The 22,694-nt window shown below is 43.5% G+C and overlaps 2 protein-coding genes across 5 annotated transcripts in view; one reads left to right on the top strand and one right to left on the bottom strand.

Annotated features, from left to right (window-relative positions):
* Nucleotides 1-770: 770 nt before the first annotated feature.
* nol8 (nucleolar protein 8) lies at nucleotides 771-22,209 on the bottom strand. Its single transcript, XM_020484026.2, has 18 exons — nucleotides 22,103-22,209; nucleotides 21,223-21,370; nucleotides 19,960-20,022; nucleotides 19,760-19,838; nucleotides 19,021-19,171; nucleotides 18,341-18,409; nucleotides 15,407-17,209; nucleotides 14,721-14,861; nucleotides 13,687-13,878; nucleotides 13,250-13,372; nucleotides 10,583-10,673; nucleotides 10,287-10,428; nucleotides 9,539-9,622; nucleotides 8,211-8,512; nucleotides 7,748-7,877; nucleotides 3,192-3,253; nucleotides 2,948-3,030; nucleotides 771-1,422 (listed from the first exon to the last, which is right to left on the bottom strand). Exons 2-18 carry the CDS (start codon nucleotides 21,341-21,343, stop codon nucleotides 1,363-1,365), a joined length of 3,696 nt encoding a protein of 1,231 aa, XP_020339615.1. The 5' UTR covers nucleotides 21,344-21,370; nucleotides 22,103-22,209; the 3' UTR covers nucleotides 771-1,362.
* The window catches only part of cenpp (centromere protein P), a 160,372-nt gene continuing 159,866 nt past the window's right edge, over nucleotides 22,189-22,694 (top strand). For 2 of the 4 annotated variants that reach the window (XR_004210118.1, XM_031825820.1), the window contains exon 1: nucleotides 22,309-22,485. The gene's annotated coding sequence lies outside the window, so the exon portion shown is untranslated. Of the gene's footprint in view, nucleotides 22,486-22,694 lie in introns of all 4 variants that reach the window. The other 2 variants (XM_031825818.1, XM_031825819.1) reach the window with 2 other exon arrangements.

The raw sequence follows: 22,694 nt of genomic DNA, 5'->3' as shown, positions 1-22,694 counted from the left end.
GCAACTCCTATTGGAGGGATGTGACACCGTTCTTTCATGAAAAATTCCATCATTTGGTGTTTTTGTTGATGGTGGTGGGAACCCTCTGTCTAAGGCACCACTCCAGAATCTCCCATAAGTGTTCAAAAGGGTTGAGATCCGGTGACTGAGACGACCACCGTGGCATATGGTTTTTCATGCTCATCAAACCATTCAGTGACCACTGGTGTCCTGTGGGATGGGGGGGGCGTTGTCATCCTGGAAGAGACCACTGGTGCTGCCAATAAAAAGGTGTAATTTAGATTTCGCCATTGAGACTCCAATAAAGGTGTAATTGATATATACACCAAGTGTCCAAAACATTAAGGACTGTCCTCTGTAGCCCGTGGCCTCTGTAGCCCGTGGCCTCTGTAGCCCGTGGCCTCTGTAGCCCGTGGCCTCTGTAGCCCGTGGCCTCTGTAGCCCGTGGCCTCTGTAGCCCGTGGCCTCTGTAGCCCGTGGCCTCTGTAGCCTCTGTAGCCAGTGGCCTCTGTAGCCTCTGTAGCCAGTGGCCTCTGTAGCCTCTGTAGCCAGTGGCCTCTGTAGCCTCTGTAGCCAGTGGCCTCTGTAGTCTCTGTGGCCTCTGTAGCCTCTGTAGTCTCTGTGGCCTCTGTAGCCTCTGTTCACTTATTAGTAAAGAGACTAGAGAAAACACACTACTCCCTAAAATTGTCAGTGGAAATCTCAAAATAACACAAAGTCCTTTCTCCACCCAGTGATCCAAAATGGCTTAAATAATAAAAATCACAATCGAAAGATATTCTGAGTTTTAATTCTCCATAGAAAAAAGAGACATCAATCAATTACAACCATGCAATTCTGTAGTACAGATCAGATTCACATCATTATGTAATGTAAATGGAGTTGGGTCACTCCCCGGGTGAAGGTTCCCCTCAGGTACAGATCTAGGATCAGCTTCCCCCAATCCTAATGTTAACAATTAGTGGGGGAAAATTCAAAAACTGACCCGAGACCAGCATCTAGGGGCACCTTCAGTCTCCCCACACCACCTCAAGGAAGTCAATAACACCATCTGAGGTACAACAACACGGCCCTGTCCCCTGGTGGTGGAAAATGGAGCTGGTTTTATTGGTAAACGGCCATGTTTCTTTATAAATACAAACTAAACTATGCCGGTAACACGATTGCAGTTGGAGGTAAGAACTTCACATAATAAAAAGAAAAGTAACATCCCTATATGATTTGAAATGGTCTGAGGAGAAGTCTTGGGACTAGCATGGTTGTTAGTCCCAACTCGAGTCAGGTAAGACGGTGTCAAACGAGAGGTCCTCTCTCTCTCTCACTCTCTCTCTCTCTCTCTCAATGTCTCGTGGATCTCGTGTATCAGTTTCTTTGGGAGGTTTTCAGCTTCCTTCTTGCATCCTTGTGTTTTTTACGGTACTCCTGGGGAAAAAACAATCAGAAAGACATTATCGTATACATGATTCTATATTGTATCCATGATTCTATATTGTATACATTATCGTATTCATGATTCTATTGTGTACATTATCGTATTCATGATTCTGTTGTATACATGATTCTATACTGTATACATTATCGTATTCATGATTCTGTTGTATACATGATTCTATATTGTATCCATGATTCTTTATTGTATACATTATCGTATTCATGATTCTATTGTATACATTATCGTATTCATGATTCTGTTGTATACATGATTCTATACTGTATACATTATCGTATACATGATTCTATACTGTATACATTATCATATACATGATTCTATACTGTATAGATTATCGTATACATGATTCTATAGTGTATACATTATCGTATACATGATTCTATACTGTATACATTATCGGATACGTGATTCTATATTGTATACATTATCGTATACATAATTCTATATTGTATACATTATCGTATACGTGATTCTATATTGTATACATTAACGTATACGTATTCATGATTCTGTTGTATACATGATTCTATACTGTATACATTATCGTATTCATGATTCTGTTGTATACATGATTCTATATTGTATCCATGATTCTTTATTGTATACATTATCGTATTCATGATTCTATTGTATACATTATCGTATTCATGATTCTGTTGTATACATGATTCTATACTGTATACATTATCGTATACATGATTCTATACTGTATACATTATCATATACATGATTCTATACTGTATAGATTATCGTATACATGATTCTATAGTGTATACATTATCGTATACATGATTCTATACTGTATACATTATCGGATACGTGATTCTACATTGTATACATTATCGTATACATAATTCTATATTGTATACATTATCGTATACGTGATTCTATATTGTATACATTAACGTATACGTGCTTCTATATTGTATACATTATCGTATACGTGATTCTATATTGTATACATTATCGTATACGTGATTCTATATTGTATACATTATCGTATACACGATTCTATATTGTACACATTATCGTATACATGATTCTATATTGTATACATTATCGTATACATAATTCTATATTGTATACATTATCGTATACATGATTCTATATTGTATACATTATCGTATACGTGATTCTATATTGTATATATTATCGTATACGTGATTCTATATTGTATACATTATCGTATACATGATTCTATATTGTATACATTATCGTATACATGATTCTATATTGTATACATTATCGTATACATGATTGTATACATGATTCTATATTGTATACATTATCGTATACATGATTCTATATTGTATACATTATCGTATACATACATAGGTGCTTTTTTGTTGTTGCTTTACTGACAATCATTATTTTACAAAGGAATCCTTTTTAGTTATATTAAAAATCCTTAATTAATGTAATTTGACAGCAATCATTTACTAAAAGCAACTGTAGAATAGTTAAGTCCATTAAAGTGTCAGACAGACAGGGCCTGACCTCTATGAGTCCCGTCCTCTTCTCCTCCCACATCTCTCTTTGGTCCTCCAGCTTGGATGACCTGCAGAACACTTTAGGCCCCTCTGATTGGACAAAACAAAAGTGTGTCATGTTGATATTGTGATTATATGTTATTAATACTTTTAAAAACATTTTTTATTTATTTTAAATGTTGACATTTTAAAACAACGTTCCTTTAGCCACAAAAAAGAAAAGTGTGTTGTGAAAAAAGGCCTAAAGTTACCTTTTAACCGTTCATCGTCGAGCCGGAAAAAGAAGAACGCTTTCTTTGACGCCAGCGGCTCTCTAATGAACAGAAACAAACAGTTAACCAAGTCAATACACTGGCAGCACTGTCAAAGCAACCCATCTACTACCCTCATAATCAATAGTCAAAGCAACCCATCATAATCAATAGTCAAAGCAACCCATCTACTACCCTCATAATCAATAGTCAAAGCAACCCATCTAATACCCTCATAATCAATAGTCAAAGCAACCCATCTACTACCCTCATAATCAATAGTCAAAGCAACCCATCTACTACCCTCATAATCAATAGTCAAAGCAACCCATCTACTACCCTCATAATCAATAGTCAAAGCAACCCATCTAATACCATCATAATCAATAGTCAAAGCAACCCATCTACTACCCTCATAATCAATAGTCAAAGCAACCCATCTACTACCCTCATAATCAATAGTAATCAATAGTCAAAGCAACCCATCTACTACCCTCATAATCAATAGTCAAAGCAACCCATCTAATACCATCATAATCAATAGTCAAAGCAACCCATCTACTACCCTCATAATCAATAGTCAAAGCAACCCATCTACTACCCTCATAATCAATAGTAATCAATAGTCAAAGCAACCCATCTACTACCCTCATAATCAATAGTCAAAGCAACCCATCTACTACCCTCATAATCAATAGTCAAAGCAACCGATCTAATACCATCATAATCAATAGTCAAAGCAACCCATCATAATCAATAGTCAAAGCAACCGATCTAATACCATCATAATCAATAGTCAAAGCAACCCATCTACTACCATCACAATCAATAGTCAAAGCAACCCATCATAATTAATAGTCAAAGCAACCCATCTACTACCCTCATAATCAATAGTCAAAGCAACCCATCATAATCAATAGTCAAAGCAACCCATCTAATACCCTCATAATCAATAGTCAAAGCAACCCATCATAATCAATAGTCAAAGCAACCCATCATAATCAATAGTCAAAGCAACCCATCATAATCAATAGTCAAAGCAACCCATCATAATCAATAGTCAAAGCAACCCATCTACTACCCTCATAATCAATAGTCAAAGCAACCCATCTAATACCATCATAATCAATAGTCAAAGCAACCCATCTACTACCATCATAATCAATAGTCAAAGCAACCCATCTAATACCATCATAATCAATAGTCAAAGCAACCCATCATAATCAATAGTCAAAGCAACCCATCTAATACCATCATAATCAATAGTCAAAGCAACCCATCTAATACCCTCATAATCAATAGTCAAAGCAACCCATCTACTACCCTCATAATCAATAGTCAAAGCAACCCATCTACTACCCTCATAATCAATAGTCAAAGCAACCCATCTACTACCCTCATAATCAATAGTCAAAGCAACCCATCTAATACCATCATAATCAATAGTCAAAGCAACCCATCCAATACCCTCATAATCAATAGTCAAAGCAACCCATCTACTACCCTCATAATCAATAGTCAAAGCAACCCATCTAATACCATCATAATCAATAGTCAAAGCAACCCATCATAATCAATAGTCAAAGCAACCCATCTAATACCATCATAATCAATAGTCAAAGCAACCCATCTAATACCCTCATAATCAATAGTCAAAGCAACCCATCATAATCAATAGTCAAAGCAACCCATCTACTACCCTCATAATCAATAGTCAAAGCAACCCATCTACTACCCTCATAATCAATAGTCAAAGCAACCCATCTAATACCCTCATAATCAATAGTCAAAGCAACCCATCTACTACCCTCATAATCAATAGTAATCAATAGTCAAAGCAACCCATCTAATACCCTCATAATCAATAGTCAAAGCAACCCATCTACTACCCTCATAATCAATAGTAATCAATAGTCAAAGCAACCCATCTACTACCCTCATAATCAATAGTCAAAGCAACCCATCTAATACCATCATAATCAATAGTCAAAGCAACCCATCTAATACCATCATAATCAATAGTCAAAGCAACCCATCTAATACCATCATAATCAATAGTCAAAGCAACCCATCTACTACCATCATAATTAATAGTCAAAGCAACCCATCCAATACCCTCATAATCAATAGTCAAAGCAACCCATCTAATACCATCATAATCAATAGTCAAAGCAACCCATCTAATACCATCATAATCAATAGTCAAAGCAACCCATCTAATACCATCATAATCAATAGTCAAAGCAACCCATCTACTACCATCATAATTAATAGTCAAAGCAACCCATCCAATACCCTCATAATCAATAGTCAAAGCAACCCATCTACTACCCTCATAATCAATAGTCAAAGCAACCCATCTACTACCCTCATAATCAATAGTCAAAGCAACCCATCTACTACCATCATAATCAATAGTCAAAGCAACCCATCATAATCAATAGTCAAAGCAACCCATCTAATACCATCATAATCAATAGTCAAAGCAACCCATCATAATCAATAGTCAAAGCAACCCATCATAATCAATAGTCAAAGCAACCCATCTAATACCATCATAATCAATAGTCAAAGCAACCCATCTACTACCCTCATAATCAATAGTCAAAGCAACCCATCTACTACCATCATAATCAATAGTCAAAGCAACCCATCATAATCAATAGTCAAAGCAACCCATCTACTACCATCATAATCAATAGTCAAAGCAACCCATCATAATCAATAGTCAAAGCAACCCATCTACTACCCTCATAATCAATAGTCAAAGCAACCCATCATAATCAATAGTCAAAGCAACCCATCATAATCAATAGTCAAAGCAACCCATCTAATACCATCATAATCAATAGTCAAAGCAACCCATCATAATCAATAGTCAAAGCAACCCATCTACTACCCTCATAATCAATAGTCAAAGCAACCCATCTACTACCCTCATAATCAATAGTCAAAGCAACTCATCTAATACCCTCATAATCAATAGTCAAAGCAACCCATCTACTACCCTCATAATCAATAGTCAAAGCAACCCATCTACTACCCTCATAATCAATAGTCAAAGCAACTCATCTAATACCCTCATAATCAATAGTCAAAGCAATCCATATAATGCCATCATAATCAATATCCAGACGTTCCCAGGTTCACTAAATAACGATGTTGTTTTCTATCAATGACCATGATGTATTTACTACGTAACCGTGTCGACACAGGTAAACGGGGGCCTAACCGGGACCTTACACAGGTAAACGGGGGCCTAACCGTGTCGACACAGGTAAACGGGGGCCTAACCGTGTCGACACAGGTAAACGGGGGCCTAACCGGGACCTTACACAGGTAAACGGGGCCTAACCGGGACCGTACACAGGTAAACGGGGCCTAACCGGGACCGTACACAGGTAAACGGGGGCCTAACCGGGACCGTACACAGGTAAACGGGGGCCTAACAGGGACCGTACACAGGTAAACGGGGGCCTAACAGGGACCGTACACAGGTAAACGGGGGCCTAACAGTCAATACAGGTAAACGGGGGCCTAACAGGGACCGTACACAGGTAAACGGGGGCCTAACAGGGACCGTACACAGGTAAACGGGGGCCTAACAGGGACCGTACACAGGTAAACGGGGGCCTAACAGGGACCGTACACAGGTAAACGGGGGCCTAACAGTCAATACAGGTAAACGGGGGCCTAACAGGGACCGTACACAGGTAAACGGGGGCCTAACCGCGTCGACACAGGTAACGGGGGCCTAACCGCGTCGACACAGGTAAACGGGGGCCTAACCGCGTCGACACAGGTAAACGGGGGGCTAACCGCGTCGACACAGGTAAACGGGGGCCTAACCGCGTCGACACAGGTAAACGGGGGCCTAACCGCGTCGACACAGGTAAACGGGGGCCTAACCGCGTCGACACAGGTAAACGGGGGCCTAACCGCGTCGACACAGGTAAACGGGGGCCTAACCGTGTCGACACAGGTAAACGGGGGCCTAACCGTGTCGACACAGGTAAACGGGGGCCTAACCGTGTCGACACAGGTAAACGGGGGCCTAACCGTGTCGACACAGGTAAACGGGGGCCTAACCGTGTCGACACAGGTAAACGGGGGCCTAACCGTGTCGACACAGGTAAACGGGGGCCTAACCGTGTCGACACGGGTAAACGGGGGCCTAACCGTGTCGACACGGGTATACGGGGGCCTAACCGTGTCGACACGGGTAAACGGGGGCCTAACCGTGTCGACACAGGTAAACGGGGGCCTAACCGTGTCGACACAGGTAAACGGGGGCCTAACTGTCGATACAGGTAAACGGGGGCCTAACTGTCGATACAGGTAAACAGGGGCCTAACTATCGATACAGGTAAACGGGGGCCTAACTGTCGATACAGGTAAACGGGGGCCTAACTGTCGATACAGGTAAACAGGGGCCTAACTGTCGATACAGGTAAACGGGGGCCTAACTGTCGATACAGGTAAACAGGGACATATTACTCGATGTTTGATGTTACTCTAAGTAGTTAATAAAAAGACAAGTGGCTATAAGGTATTACTCTGTGGGTGTAGTGGTGTCAGTCTGTTCCTTGGCCTCCTCTTCCTCCTCCTCATCACTGCTGTCCTGGAAACGAGGGTCAACCTGCCATGACACCTTGGCCCCCTTGAGCGTCTCGAAACGGTACTCCTCTGGAGAGGGACAACCAGAGACAGATATGGACACTAAACTTGACGTCAAAGATCAAGCCACTGCTGTGTGTACTGACAACTGGCAGGTGTGGGGCTAGGGGGTCAGACCAGAGGAAAAACCCAGGGGGTCAAACCAGAGGAAAAACCCAGGGGGTCAGACCAGAGGAGACCCAGTAATGGGCCATCACATGGTCATAAATGGTCCTGTGTAATGAGATTGAACAGAGGAAGATGCCGTTTACAGAACGCCAAGACTTGACCGGCAAGAGCAAAGACAGCTGGCTGCATTAACAGAAGAAAAGGAAACATAAACACACAAGTTCAGTCCATTACCCTTTTCAGTGGTGGTGTCGGCTGCCGCGTCACCCCCAAAGAACGAGAACTTGAAGCCTGACGATGCCTCTCCCTCATTGGTTGACAGGTGAGATGACACCATCACTGGATCGACTGCCATAGGCTGACTGGTCTCTTCCTCTTCTTTATCCCAGGCCACATTCTCCTCCTCCTCCTCTGTTTTCTCCTCCTTGGAGGTTCCAAACACCTCCTTCAGATCCATGGACACATCGTAATACATCTCCCTGGAGACCTCTGGCAGCTTCTCCTCCTCCTCTCGCTTCTTCTTCCTTGCCAGTTTACTGTGATTAACACATGGGACAACTTAGTAAAACATGTTCCTCACCTTCCTACCCTCCCCTAACCGGGACGACGCTGGGCCAAACCCTCCCCTAACCGGGACGACGCTGGGCCAAACCCTCCGCTGGGCCAAACCCTCCCCTAACCGGGACGACGCTGGGCCAAACCCTCCCCTAACCGGGACGACGCTGGGCCAAACCCTCCCCTAACCGGGACGACGCTGGGCCTAACCCTCCCCTAACCCGGACGACGCTGGGCCAAACCCTCCCCTAACCCGGACGACGCTGGGCCAAACCCTCCCCTAACCCGGACGAAGCTGGGCCAAACCCTCCCCTAACCCGGACGAAGCTGGGCCAAACCCTCCCCTAACCCGGACGAAGCTGGGCCACACCCTCCCCTAACCCGGACGACGCTGGGCCAAACCCTCCCTAACCCGGACGACGCTGGGACAATTGCGGGCCACCTCATGGGTCTCCAAGTCGCAGCCTGGCTGCGACACAGACTGGGATCGTACCCGGGTCTGTAGTGACGCCTCTAGCACTGCGATGCAGTGTCTTAGACCGCTGCCCAACTCAGGAGGCCCCTTGTACCTTACAGTATTTAGTTTGTACAAGGATGATGTTCAAAGGCAGACTCTGTGATAGTAACAGGGTATCTTTCTGTAAAGACAGAAGGAGAAACACAGTGTACTCTTCATCTATCATTACTTTGTGCATAGGAGGCTGGGCTACTTGGCGCGCAGGAGGCCGGGCTATTTGGCGCGCAGGAGGCTGGGCTACTTGGCGCGCAGGAGGCTGGGCTACTTGGCGTGCAGGAGGCTGGGCTACTTGGCGTGCAGGAGGCTGGCTACTTGGTGCAATGAATCACTGTTTGTACATACAGGAAACTTTTGTAATGAAAACATTTGACTTAATTTAAAAAGAAAATGCATAAGCGCTTTTTGGTCCAGAACTACAAATCAAATAAGATTTCCTGATTCTCCTTTTGTTACTATGACAACGGGCTCTTTGTTCTTACGAAGCGGCTACCTGTCTTTCTTGGGCTTGTCGTTCTTAGTTTCAAAAGCAGCGTGCTCCTCTTTGGTTGGGTCATACTGCAACGCTGAGATATCTCTGCAACAACAGAAGAAATACATTACAACATTAAACATGTGAAAATACAAACATCAGAAATGGGGAACGAGATTAGACTTCAGCGCCATCTTGCCCTCATACAGTAATCTGACCTCAACATTCGACAGACAGGCTGACAGACGGTCGTCATTAGACTAACAGACACACCTCAGGCTGTCGACAGACTGTTGAAATTAGACTAACAGACACACCTCAGGCTGTTGAGGTTAGAGTGTTATGCAACCTGTGCCTGAAATGGTATTCACTACTGTTGACCAGGGGCCCCCACAGCGCACTACTGTTGACCAGAGGCCCCCACAGCGCACTACTGTTGACCAGGGGCCCCCACAGCGCACTACTGTTGACCAGGGGCCCCCACAGCGCACTACTGTTGACCAGGGGCCCCATAGCGCACTACTGTTGACCAGGGGCCCCCACAGCGCACTACTGTTGACCAGGGGCCCCCACAGCGCACTACTGTTGACCAGGGGCCCCCACAGCGCACTACTGTTGACCAGGGGACCTATAGTGCACTACTGTTGACCAGGGGCCCTATAGCGCACTACTGTTGACCAGGGGCCCTACAGTGCACTAGAACCCTATATAGGGAACACCATTTCAGACACCATTCTAGTGACATGAACTCCAGTGAGTTCTGACTGACCTGAACGCCTTGCCCTTAGCTGTCGGTTTATTAGGGTCAGAGGGTTGTACGTTGATGTTGAGGAGATGATTTAAGATGTCTAGACTTTTCTTCTTCTCCTCTACCAGCTCACACTCTCTCTCCGGCTGAGACAACTCCATCTCTGTCAAGGGAAAAATAAAAAAACTGTAAATAAAATCAAACCCATAAGAGTACTGACTAGAAGAAAGAATAAGGCAGAGTCCGATGGAGAGGGTTTAGGAACGGGATTTTCAGAGAGAAAGAACCGTCCAATAAGGACAGTCGATCTGCCTCACCTGGTTTGTCGTCGTCGTCGTCACTGTCAATAAACCTCCGATCCATCTGGAAACGCTCATCTGTTCCAAACCTCGACTGCAGTTGCATGAGCTACAAACAATATTTTATAAAACAATTTTTTAAGGAAAGACAATAAAAAGGTAGTATATATATGTGACTGAATATGCTGTTTGCTAACAGTTCTGTAAGTTGTTTCGGATCAAAGTGTTTCCTAAATGACCGAATTCTCATTGTTATTACATCGGCTATTTATATATTTACAGATCAGATGCTCTTATCCAGTGAGACTTACAGTCACTGAGTCATTTATCCGACTCTCTTATCCAGAGAGACTTACAGTCACTGAGTCATTTATCCGACTCTCTTATCCAGAGAGACTTACAGTCACTGAGTCATTTATCCGACTCTCTTATCCAGAGAGACTTACAGTCACTGAGTCATTTATCCGACTCTCTTATCCAGAGAGACTTACAGTCACTGAGTCATTTATCCGACTCTCTTATCCAGAGAGACTTACAGTCACCGAGTCATTTATCTGACTCTCTTATCTAGTGAGTAATTTAACAGACTCTCTTATCTAGTGAGACTTACAGTCACTGAGTCATTTATCCGACTCTCTTATCTAGTGAGTCATTTAACAGACTCTCTTATCCAGAGAGTCATTTAACAGACTCTCTTATCCAGAGAGTCATTTAACAGACTCTCTTATCTAGTGAGTAATTTAACAGACTCTCTTATCTAGTGAGACTTACAGTCACTGAGTCATTTATCCGACTCTCTTATCTAGTGAGTCATTTAACAGACTCTCTTATCCAGAGAGTCATTTAACAGACTCTCTTATCCAGAGAGTCATTTAACAGACTCTCTTATCCAGAGAGTCATTTAACAGACTCTCTTATCCAGAGAGTCATTTAACAGACTCTCTTATCTAGTGAGTCATTTAACAGACTCTCTTATCCAGAGAGTCATTTAACAGACTCTCTTATCCAGAGAGTCATTTAACAGACTCTCTTATCCAGAGAGTCATTTAACAGACTCTCTTATCCAGAGAGTCATTTAACAGACTCTCTTATCCAGAGAGTCATTTAACAGACTCTCTTATCCAGAGAGTCATTTAACAGACTCTCTTATCCAGAGAGTCATTTAACAGACTCTCTTATCCAGAGAGTCATTTAACAGACTCTCTTATCCAGAGAGTCATTTAACAGACTCTCTTATCCAGAGAGTCATTTAACAGACTCTCTTATCCAGAGAGTCATTTAACAGACTCTCTTATCCAGAGAGTCATTTAACAGACTCTCTTATCCAGAGAGTCATTTAACAGACTCTCTTATCCAGAGAGTCATTTAACAGACTCTCTTATCCAGAGAGTCATTTAACAGACTCTCTTATCCAGAGAGTCATTTAACAGACTCTCTTATCCAGAGAGTCATTTAACAGACTCTCTTATCCAGAGAGTCATTTAACAGACTCTCTTATCCAGAGAGTCATTTAACAGACTCTCTTATCCAGAGAGTCATTTAACAGACTCTCTTATCCAGAGAGTCATTTAACAGACTCTCTTATCCAGAGAGTCATTTAACAGACTCTCTTATCCAGAGAGTCATTTAACAGACTCTCTTATCCAGAGAGTCATTTAACAGACTCTCTTATCTAGAGCGACTTACAGTTGTACTTTTTTCTTCTTTGTAAACAGTAGAACGTCAACAGTAGAACGTCAACAGTAGAACGTCAACAGTAGAACGTCAACAGTAGAACGTCAACAGTAGAATGTCAACAGTAGAATGTCAACAGTTAGCCAGACGGTCCCAAAAATACGACAAGTAAAAATATTGTAAGTATCTCTGAGAGTCTGCTAAATGACTCACTGACCGTGCATCTCTCCAGGTATAAGAGAGTCTGCTAAATGACTCACTGACCGTACATCTCTCCGGGTATAAGAGAGTCTGCTAAATGACTCACTGACCGTACATCTCTCCGGGTATAAGAGAGTCTGCTAAATGACTCACTGACCGTACATCTCTCCGGGTATAAGAGAGTCTGCCAAATGACTCACTGACTGTACATCTCTCCGGGTATAAGAGTCTGCCAAATGACTCACTGACTGTACATCTCTCCGGATAAGAGAGTCAGCTAAATGACTCACTGACTGTACATCTCTCTGGATAAGAGCATCTTATAAATGACAAAAATGTAAATAGCCGACGTAACGACAATGAGAACACGGTCATTTAGCAGACACTTTGATACAATACAACTTAGAGAATAGGGTGTCATTTCAGTAAGCACAGTCTAATGTCAACCGTCTAATGTCCACAGTCTAATGTCCACAGTCTAATGTCCACAGCCTGAAATGTGTCTAATGTCCACAGTCTAATGTCCACAGTCTAATGTCCACAGTCTAATGTCCACAGTCTAATGTCCACAGTCTAATGTCCACAGTCTGAAATGTGTCTAATGTCAACAGTCTAATGTCCACAGCCTGAAATGTGTCTAATGTCAACAGTCTAATGTCAACAGTCTGAAATGTGTCTAATGTCAACAGTCTGAAATGTGTCTAATGTCAACAGTCTGAAATGTGTCTAATGTCAACAGTCTAATGTCAACAGTCTGAAATGTGTCTAATGTCAGTAGCCAGCCAGACAACTGTTGTAAAACCAGCACACCTTCGCTCCAGCTTTTCCTTCAAACTGAGGTTTAATCTGGAATCTGTCCCCATCCTTCTCCTTCTCCTCCTCCTCATCGTCATCGTCGTCAAACAGGTTGCTGCCCGACAGCTTCTTATATTCCTGAAACAGGTAACAGCTAAAATGTATATGTGAACCAACCATACAGCCTGATCTCAGACCAGCCTGGGTACAAGTCTGTTTGTGCCATCATGCCAGTCTTTCTGATGCCAAACAGGGAGTGGCATGATGGCACAATAAGACCGGTACCCAGGCTAGTCAAACAACAGATATGAGACCAACCAATCATGTGTTTTACTACGGTAGATAACATGTGACTGTTTCTTCACAGGGTCGTAACAGAAATCCATTCAAACGTGATCCAATGACTTTAATATTAGTTAATGGTTGTAACAATGCCCCCAAAAAACAATTACCTTGTCTTTAAGGCCTGGCTTTCCTCGAGCTGGTGATTCTTCATCACTAGAGTCTTCCTCATCAGACTGGCTGTTCTGGAACAGTGTCTTCTTGTGGTTGGGAGGTACAGGGGAAGTATGTTCTTCCTCGTCGCCATCCTCTTCCTCATCAGAGCTGAACTTGATGTGGTGTTTCCCATCAGCAGCTGAATCCTAAAAACACCATGAAATTGGTGAGGAAAGTCTGACCAAAAACACCATGAAATTGGTGAGGAAAGTCTAACCAAAAACACCATGAAATTGGTGAGGACCAAAAATCTTTTTCTTCTTTTGTTGAAATATTTACATTAACACATAGCAGAGTTAAGAACCAACAATAAAGACATTAACAAACAAAACGATGTGTCAATGACAAATATCCCACTGAGTTGGTGTATATTCAACAGGCTCTCACAGTCTTCAGGACATTACATCAAAGTTGGATCAGCCTGTAGTGTGGTTTTCCACTTTAATTTTGAGTGTGACTCCAAATCCAGACCTCCATGGGTTGATACATTTGATTTCCATTGATAATTTGTGTGATTTTGTTGTCAGCACATTCAACTATGTAAAGAAAAAGTATTTAATAAGAATATTTCATTCATTCAGATCTAGGATGTGTTATTTTAGTGTTTTTTTTGAGCAGTGTATATATATACCCCCCCAGACTATAGAGTACTATGTGTCATGATATCAAATCAAATGTATTTATAAAGCCCTTCGTAGATCAGCTGATATCTCAAAGTGCTGTACAGAAACCCAGCCTAAAACTCCAAACAGCAAGCAATGCAGGTGTAGAAGCACGGTGGCTAGGAAAAACTCCCTAGAAAGGCCAAAACCTAGGAAGATATCACGACAGTCATCAACAAGCCAATAGCCACCCCCAGATAACAACATAAGAGAACATAAGCAACAATAGCACTCCTTACTGGTGGCTCTGACCAGGAGAAGGGCCTTGTACTGTGTTGTTGCTACTTGTATATGTGTGACAGAGGGACATGCCACCAGTGACTTACCAGTTTAGCCAGAGCCTCCTGGATGAGCTTCTTCTGTAGTTCAGCCTCCTTCTGCCGCTGTTCCTGAGCAGCTAGGCGTTTCTGGTTGTCCTGTTGCTTAGCATCTATAACCCCACCAGCAGTCTGGGGCTTCTTAGACACCTGCAACAATCAATACATCCGATCAACACTTTCTTTAACGTTATTGATTTACCCAGGTAGGTTAGGCTACTGACATAAGAGATTAAAAACAAATACAAGGCACTAAAAGAACAGAGAGAACGAGAGCACAGAGAGAGAGAACACAGAGAGAACGAGAGCACAGAGAGAGAGAACACAGAGAGAGAGAACACAGAGAGAGAGAACACAGACAGAACGAGAGCACAGAGAGAGAGAACGAGAGCACAGAGAGAGAGAACGAGAGCACAGAGAGAGAGAACGAGAGCACAGAGAGAGAGAACGAGAGCACAGAGAGAGAGAACGAGAGCACAGAGAGAGAGAACGAGAGCACAGAGAGATAGAACGAGAGCACAGAGAAAAAGAACGAGAGCACAGAGAGAAAGAACGAGAGCACAGAGAGAAAGAACGAGAGCACAGAGAGAAAGAACGAGAGCACAGAGAGAAAGAACGAGAGCACAGAGAGAAAGAACGAGAGCACAGAGAGAAAGAACGAGAGCACAGAGAGAACAGAGAGAAAGAACACAGACCTCAGCCTTCTGAGTCTTTTTAGCAGGTACATCTTCCTCCATCTCTGACTCCACACTGGAGCACCCACTGCTGCTGGACGTAGAGCTGGCCGCTGGGACGGACTTCTTCTCTGGCTCGGCTTTCGAAGTCGTTTTCCGTCTGAGGGCCGGTGACTTGGTTGTATCTTCACTGTCCGAGCTGCTAGGAGGACGAGTTTTAGTTTTAGTGCCTTTAGTTTCTGAGGGTTTTGACACAGTCTTGGCATCATCCTCTGAGGCACTGGGTTTAGACGGTACTAATCTGTCACGTTTCTGTTTCTTAGTGGACGTCTTCATTTTTCCGTCCTCCTCAACTTGTCTTTTTAGACTTTGTGGCGATGTAGCTAAGAGAGCCTTGGTCCCCTGGAAAGCAGGAAGAGATGTTGACGGATTTGTTTTCTTCTTCCCCTTCTTCTTCTTCTCTCTCACCTCGTCGCTGTTGTCCTCTTCAAAGATGGCCGCCAGAATCTCCTCCGGTGTGTTGCCATTTCCCGTCTTAGCCAGCGGTACAGGAGCCTCAGAGGCAGTAGCCCGGGGTTCCATCCCTAGCACCTCAGACACTCGGTTTGGTCCAGGTTGTTGTGAATCAGATCCCGGATCGTCGTCGTCACTGTCCCGGTCTAAACCTTTTAAAAACGATTCTTTAACCAGCTGCTGCAGATCGTCCAGTGAAAACGCTAACCTCTGACAGTTAGTAAACATGGCTTCGTATTCGGAATCGGCGCTAGCCTCAGATGTATCTTCATATGATTCACTATCGTCAGATGATAATTCTGAAGGAGGGGTCTTCTTTTTAGAGACAACCTTCTTGCAGGTCTTTTGGGCTTTTGAAGAGTCAGAATCACTCTCTTCTTCCGAATCATCATCATCAGATTCTGAAGGGGTAGTGGATTTCTCAATAGCCTTTTTCTTAGGGAGGACGTTATAAGTCCTTTTGGCTTTTGAAGAGTAGGAATCTTCACGCTCTTCTTCCGAGTCATCATCCTCACCATCACCACTATCGCTCTCTGGCGAAGGGGTCTTCTTTATAGGGAAGACTTTCTTTACAGCCTTTTTAGGGAGGACTTTGTTAGCCTTTTTTGCTTTAGTTCTGTCTGTTTCCAGGTTGTTGGTTTGCTTATTCACCTCAGCTTTCTCTTGTGTTTTACTGACCTCGGGCAGTTGGTCCTGCTTGGTACCGCTGGGTGTTTTTCTGGAGTTGAGGATCTCATCAGTATCAGCTGAGTCATAATCCTCCTCGTTCTTCCCAGAAGACCCCCCTGGAAGCTGGCAGACATCTTTAATCTTCTGCTGGAATGTTCTGGGTATGTAGTTATCGCCTACCACCTCCAGGTTGTCTTCATCCTCATCTACTACCGGGCCGTCCACCGGGGTGCTTCGCTGTGCCAACATCCTAATGTCCCCATCTGAGTCATCGCCACTGTCAAAAACACACACAGAGGTCTGCGTCTGGAGTTTCTTAGAGGCTGGTGTCTGTTTAGGTTTAGTTGGAGGTCTGGTTTCGCCGTTAGACTTCAGAACCGTTGAACCTTTCTCCGAGGTCCCGCAGGACTTCACACGGTCGGACTGTCCGTTTGCAACGACTTGGTTCGGAAGGTCTTTCTTCTTTTTAGCAAGTGGTGTTTTCTGCGGTGGGAACTCTCCTCTTCTCTTCTTACTGATGTCGTCGTCGCCGCCTGATATTTCCCACGTTAGTTGGGACACGGGCGTCGGGTCTGGGACCTCGGCGGAACTCTCTAGTTTCTTGATGTTGTGGCTGTGTTTCGACGGATCATATTTGATGAAGTGATACTGGAGTCAAGGGGAACTAACATTCTGTTTTTGAGACAATTCAAATAAATAAATATTTGTCACATGCGCCGAATACAACACGTGTAGGTAGACCTTACCGTAAAATGCTTACTTACAAGACCTTAACCAACAATGCAGATAAAATTATTATTTAAAAAAGGTATATAAAAAAATTAAAAAATTATTATTATACATATATATTATTATTTAAAATATAAAATATTATGACAAGGCTATATACAGGGGGTACCGGTACCGAGTCAATGTGCGAGGGTGCAGGTTAGTCGAGCTAATATATACATGTAGGTAGCAGGGGTAAAGTGACCCCATTTCAGGTAGTCTACGATCAGCTCTTTTGTCTTGCTCACATTGAGGCAGAGGTTGTTGTCCTGGCACCACGCGGCCAGATCTTGGAGCTCCTCCCTATAGGCTGTCTCATCGTTGTCTGTGATCAGGCCTAACACCTTCTGGAAATTTAATGGTGTTGGAGTCGTGCGCTGCCAAGCAGTCGTGGGTGAACAGGGAGTACAGGAGGGGACTAAGCACGCACCCCTGGGGAGCTCCAGTGTTGAGGATCAGCGTGGCAGATGTGTTGCTACCTACCCTCACCAGCTGGGGGCTGCCCGTCAGGAAGTACAGGATCTAGTTGTAGAGGGAGGTGTTTAGTCCCAGGATCCTTAGCTTAGTGATGAGCTTTGTGGGCACTATGGTGTTGAACGCTGAGCTGTAGTCAACGAACAGCTTTCTCACGGTTTAGAACTATATCGAGAAGATAAGCATCTGTAATAAAAAACAAACACCATCACTAAATGATGACCAGGCAACGAGACAGGATTTCTACTTGTACCACGTTTTATTTCTCTCTCCCTCTCCAGATTGGAGAGATTGCAGTTTTTTTTTTTACCTTTATTTTACTAGGCAAGTCAGTTAAGAACAAATTCTTATTTTCAATGACGGCCTAGGAACAGTGGGTTAACTGCCTGTTCAAGGGCAGAACGACAGATTTTGTACCTTGTCAGCTCGGGGATTTGAACTTGCAACCTTTCGGTTACTAGTCCAATGCTCTAACCACTAGGCTACGCTGCCGCCCATAAAAAGGAAGCTTGGGAAATTTGAAAAGGATATCTTGTTCCTTCCTTGGCACTTGAGATTAAGAACCGGGAGGACTCGTCCAAATTTACTCACAACCCAATCCTAGAAAAAAAGACCAATCATTGAGAAATAACACTAAAACATGGATGTTTTTTTTTTTTTAAAGACCACAGAACAGCCATTCAGTGCTGCATGTAATCCTCACTATTCTCAGGTACAATAATAACCTGGTCTCAGATTGCTTTGCGTTGTGGTGTATGACCATTGTCGCACCACATGCCAATGACTATAGGAGTTGACACAGTCTAGTACAATAATAAAATACAGGCAAATCCCCACCCCACACACACACACCACACACACACACACACACACACACCACACACACACCACACCCCACACCCCACACCACACACACACACACACACACACCCCACACCCCACCACACACCACACACCACACCACACACACACACCACACCACACCACACCACACCCAACACCCACACACACACACACCACACACACCACACACCACACACCACACACCACACCCACACACCACACACCACACCCACACACCACACACCACACACACACACACACACACACACACACACACACACACCACACACCACACACCACACACCACACACCACACACCACACACACACACCACACACCACACACCACACACACACACACACACACACCTTGTGCCCAGGTATCTCTGTCCCAGGAACAGCTGCCTTCATGTGAAAGTTCTCCACTCCTGCCTCCTTCATTGACTCCACGAGTTTGTCTTTGTGGTTGACGCTTGGTGATTGGATCTTCTCTGCAGCTTCATGACGCTCCTGAGCTAATCTAGTAATAGAAAACATACACACACACACACATCAATTCAATCATACCGTGTACACAACAAGAGTTGGCCAACCTTCCTTTTGAGGAGCTACACTCGTGTAGGACTCTGGACCAGCCCTAAATCTTCGTTCCCCTTTCAGGACTTTGATTCGCTGAATGAAGTGTTTAGAACAGGGCTGGATCAAAAGCCTGCACACGTAGTAGAGCTCCAAAACGCTGTTTGGCAACTTCTGATGTAGATACATCACGACGACACTTGTTCAGAAGATACCCAGGCCTCCAGACGACACTTGTTCAGAAGATATCCAGGCCTACAGACGAGACTTGTTCAGAAGATACCCAGGCCTCCAGACGACACTTGTTCAGAAGATACCCAGGCCTCCAGACGACACTTGTTCAGAAGATACCCAGGCCTCCAGACGACACTTGTTCAGAAGATACCCAGGCCTACAGACGAGACTTGTTCAGAAGATACCCAGGCCTACAGACGACACTCGTTCAGAAGATACCCAGGCCTACAGACGACACTTGTTCAGAAGATTAGGCCTACAGACGTTTGCAGTGAAACAGAAACAGAAATATCCTTACTTCTGTAAGAAGGTTTCTCTGGCCTGCTCAATTTGTATTGTTCCACCTTTCCATTTGGACTTGTTCAACACAGTCATACCTAACAGGGACACAACAGGGACACAACAAGGACACAAAGACTGTTAGAAACAGAATTAATCATTGGACGTATCAGAATGTGTAGATTATGTTTAAGAGAGCACTCAATAAAAGACACCTACATTTCTTAAAACCAGCATCAGTCATTTCTAAATTGATATATCCAAAGGTTTTATAAGGAACTCCTGTGGAAGAAGGACAACACATCATTACAAATGACAGTAAAACTGCTGTAGAAATACAATCAATGTCAGCACGGGGATTAGCCCTACGAAGCTCACCGTCACGTATCAATGTCAGCACGGGGATTAGCCCTACGAAGCTCACATCAATGTCAGCACGGGGATTAGCCCTACGAAGCTCGCCGTCAAATATCAATGTCAGCACGGAGATTAGCCCTACGAAGCTCACAGTCACACATCAATGTCAGCACGGAGATTAGCCCTACGAAGCTCACGTCACATATCAATGTCAGCACGGAGATTAGCCCTACGAAGCTCACATCACATAGCAATGTCAGCACGGAGATTAGCCCTACGAAGCTCACGTCACATATCAATGTCAGCACGGAGATTAGCCCTACGAAGCTCGCCGTCACGTATCAATGTCAGCACGGGGATTAGCCCTACGAAGCTCGCCGTCACGTATCAATGTCAGCATGGGGATTAGCCCTACGGAGCTTGCCATCACGTATCAATGTCAGCACGGGGATTAGCCCTACGAAGATCGCCGTCACGTATCAATGTCAGCACGGAGATTAGAGTGTGAGATTGGTACTCGGCCAATGACTGTACCCATTTCAGCAGCTAGTTTTCCCGCGTTGGAATCCGTAATCGGTAGATGGTTCTGATGAAAAGGGCATTGTTTGCATTGCAGAGCCCATGAAAGTATTCAAATCTAATTATTTGATGCTACCACCCACTTCTAAGTCCAAACCAAACATGAATTCCATGTTGTGTCTCTCTTATCACATTCACCAGTCTGTGTTTCACACCTGTTTGTCTAGCTAATCAGCCTCACATTTGGGCAACATGCTGCAGTAGATGGGAGATAGAACGAAGCCTGAGCACCATGTATGACTTGGGAGGCTGGTGGCAGCATCAAACAATTCGATATAATACTTCCTTGGGCTCGGAGATGAAAGTGACATTTCCATCAGAACAGTCTACCGATTATGGATACCTTTCACCGTGGGATACACGCTGCTAAAACACGTGTTGCTCCGCGTCGTCGCATAGCCACAAAGTTGTTGCTTATAGATCGCCATTAGACTGTAATTTCATTCATTAAATAATTAATTTAAAGGTTTAATAAACTGGGCTAAACAGGGATATGATAATCACTGCTCTGATCCTAGAAGATGTTGGGGTAGTGTGTGACCATACCTTCATCATCTCTCCGGGTCCGGAGTTCCACATCCTGAACATCACCAAATTTACCAAATCTGTCTTTCAGATCCTTTTGAGTGATGGTGTGGCTCAGGCCACCGATATATAGACGTTTCATGATGACTAACTCCTCAGATTGACAGATCTGTCAAAGAGAACACGGTAAAAACGTATCAGCTAGCTAACTAAGTAAAGTCCTGCATGGCTAAAGCTAGGTGCAAGACCAATTGCACTATCAACTCTAGCGGACTAAACCTCACCATCTTAAAGTTGGTGAAGTTCATCATAAACTAACGGCGTGGAGCCGAGACCAGACTTTGTGGACTGTAGATTTGACTACATTAATTTGCCCAAGGTCAACACGTAAAATACATGATGAAACTCCCACATATGTTTGTCCTCTGTAGCTGTGTCCCTTTTTTTGTTTGCTGAAATCCATACTTTCTCAAACGTTTATTAAAATAGAACCACCTAGACTGTTTGCGCATTGCTTTTCAGCGCAAATGGCCGTGTTACAATTGAATCTCACCAAGGAAACAGTCGGTGGTCGTATTTGATTAACAAGCAACCACAGAAGGTGGGCATTTAATATTTTTGTTGTTGTTTCAGTATTGACCTTGGGCAAAAACCATGTAATCGGAGTTAGATTCCACAAAGCATGGTATCGGCTCCACGCCGTTATTGAAGTTCAGAAACTTCCTTCACCGCGGAGTTGAATCCGTTTATATCAACACCAAACTCAACAGTACCCGTTGACATAAGTACCATTGCTAACTGGACAAGTTGAACAAAATTGAGGCAGAAATACAAGTGTGTAAAGTAACAGATTAAATATATTAATCGATCCGAAATGAACATGTAATCACAAACTGTTTACCTCGGCGCTGGAAATTCACACGCATCCAGATCGGTGGCACGCGAAAAAGATTCCGGACACATTTGTGAACACGTGTATTTAGTTCCGGAGTTTCATGGTTCCGCGTTGTGTCGTCGGGACTCTGGGGTTGTATTTCGGGGACGTTGGCTTTCTAAAATAAATAAATAAAATACTTATCACACAGGTATCATATAATTTAACTTCGCTATCGTGGTATTACTAATGTTGGTTGAGTTGACAAAACGTTATGATCTTCTGAGATGTAATATACCTCCGTTAATTTGAGCGTACGCAGATCCGTCCCACAACATTTATTCCGGAAGTCAGAAACAGCGCGAAAGGTTTGTTTTGAAACACAAGAGTATTTCAGAGGAGTCTGGCAGGTAAATTAGATCCACGTTGTCTTAAATCTGACAATACAGATGAGCTATCTGTGTTCAGTTAGCGAGTTCATCATGCTGAGTAACTAGTTCGTTCATCATTGATTAGATAAGTGTGAAAACTAACTATATGACGGGATATTTATGAGAATAGCAAGCTAGTTCTCTTCGTTGCTTTGCAAGAAGTTGCCACTCAAAAAACCCTTTGATTT

This window comes from Oncorhynchus kisutch, linkage group LG5 (genome assembly GCF_002021735.2).
Source record: "Oncorhynchus kisutch isolate 150728-3 linkage group LG5, Okis_V2, whole genome shotgun sequence".
Classification (NCBI taxonomy): domain Eukaryota; kingdom Metazoa; phylum Chordata; class Actinopteri; order Salmoniformes; family Salmonidae; genus Oncorhynchus; species Oncorhynchus kisutch.
The sequence above is the reverse complement of the archived record's forward strand: the minus strand, read 5'-3'. Positions and strand labels throughout refer to the sequence as shown.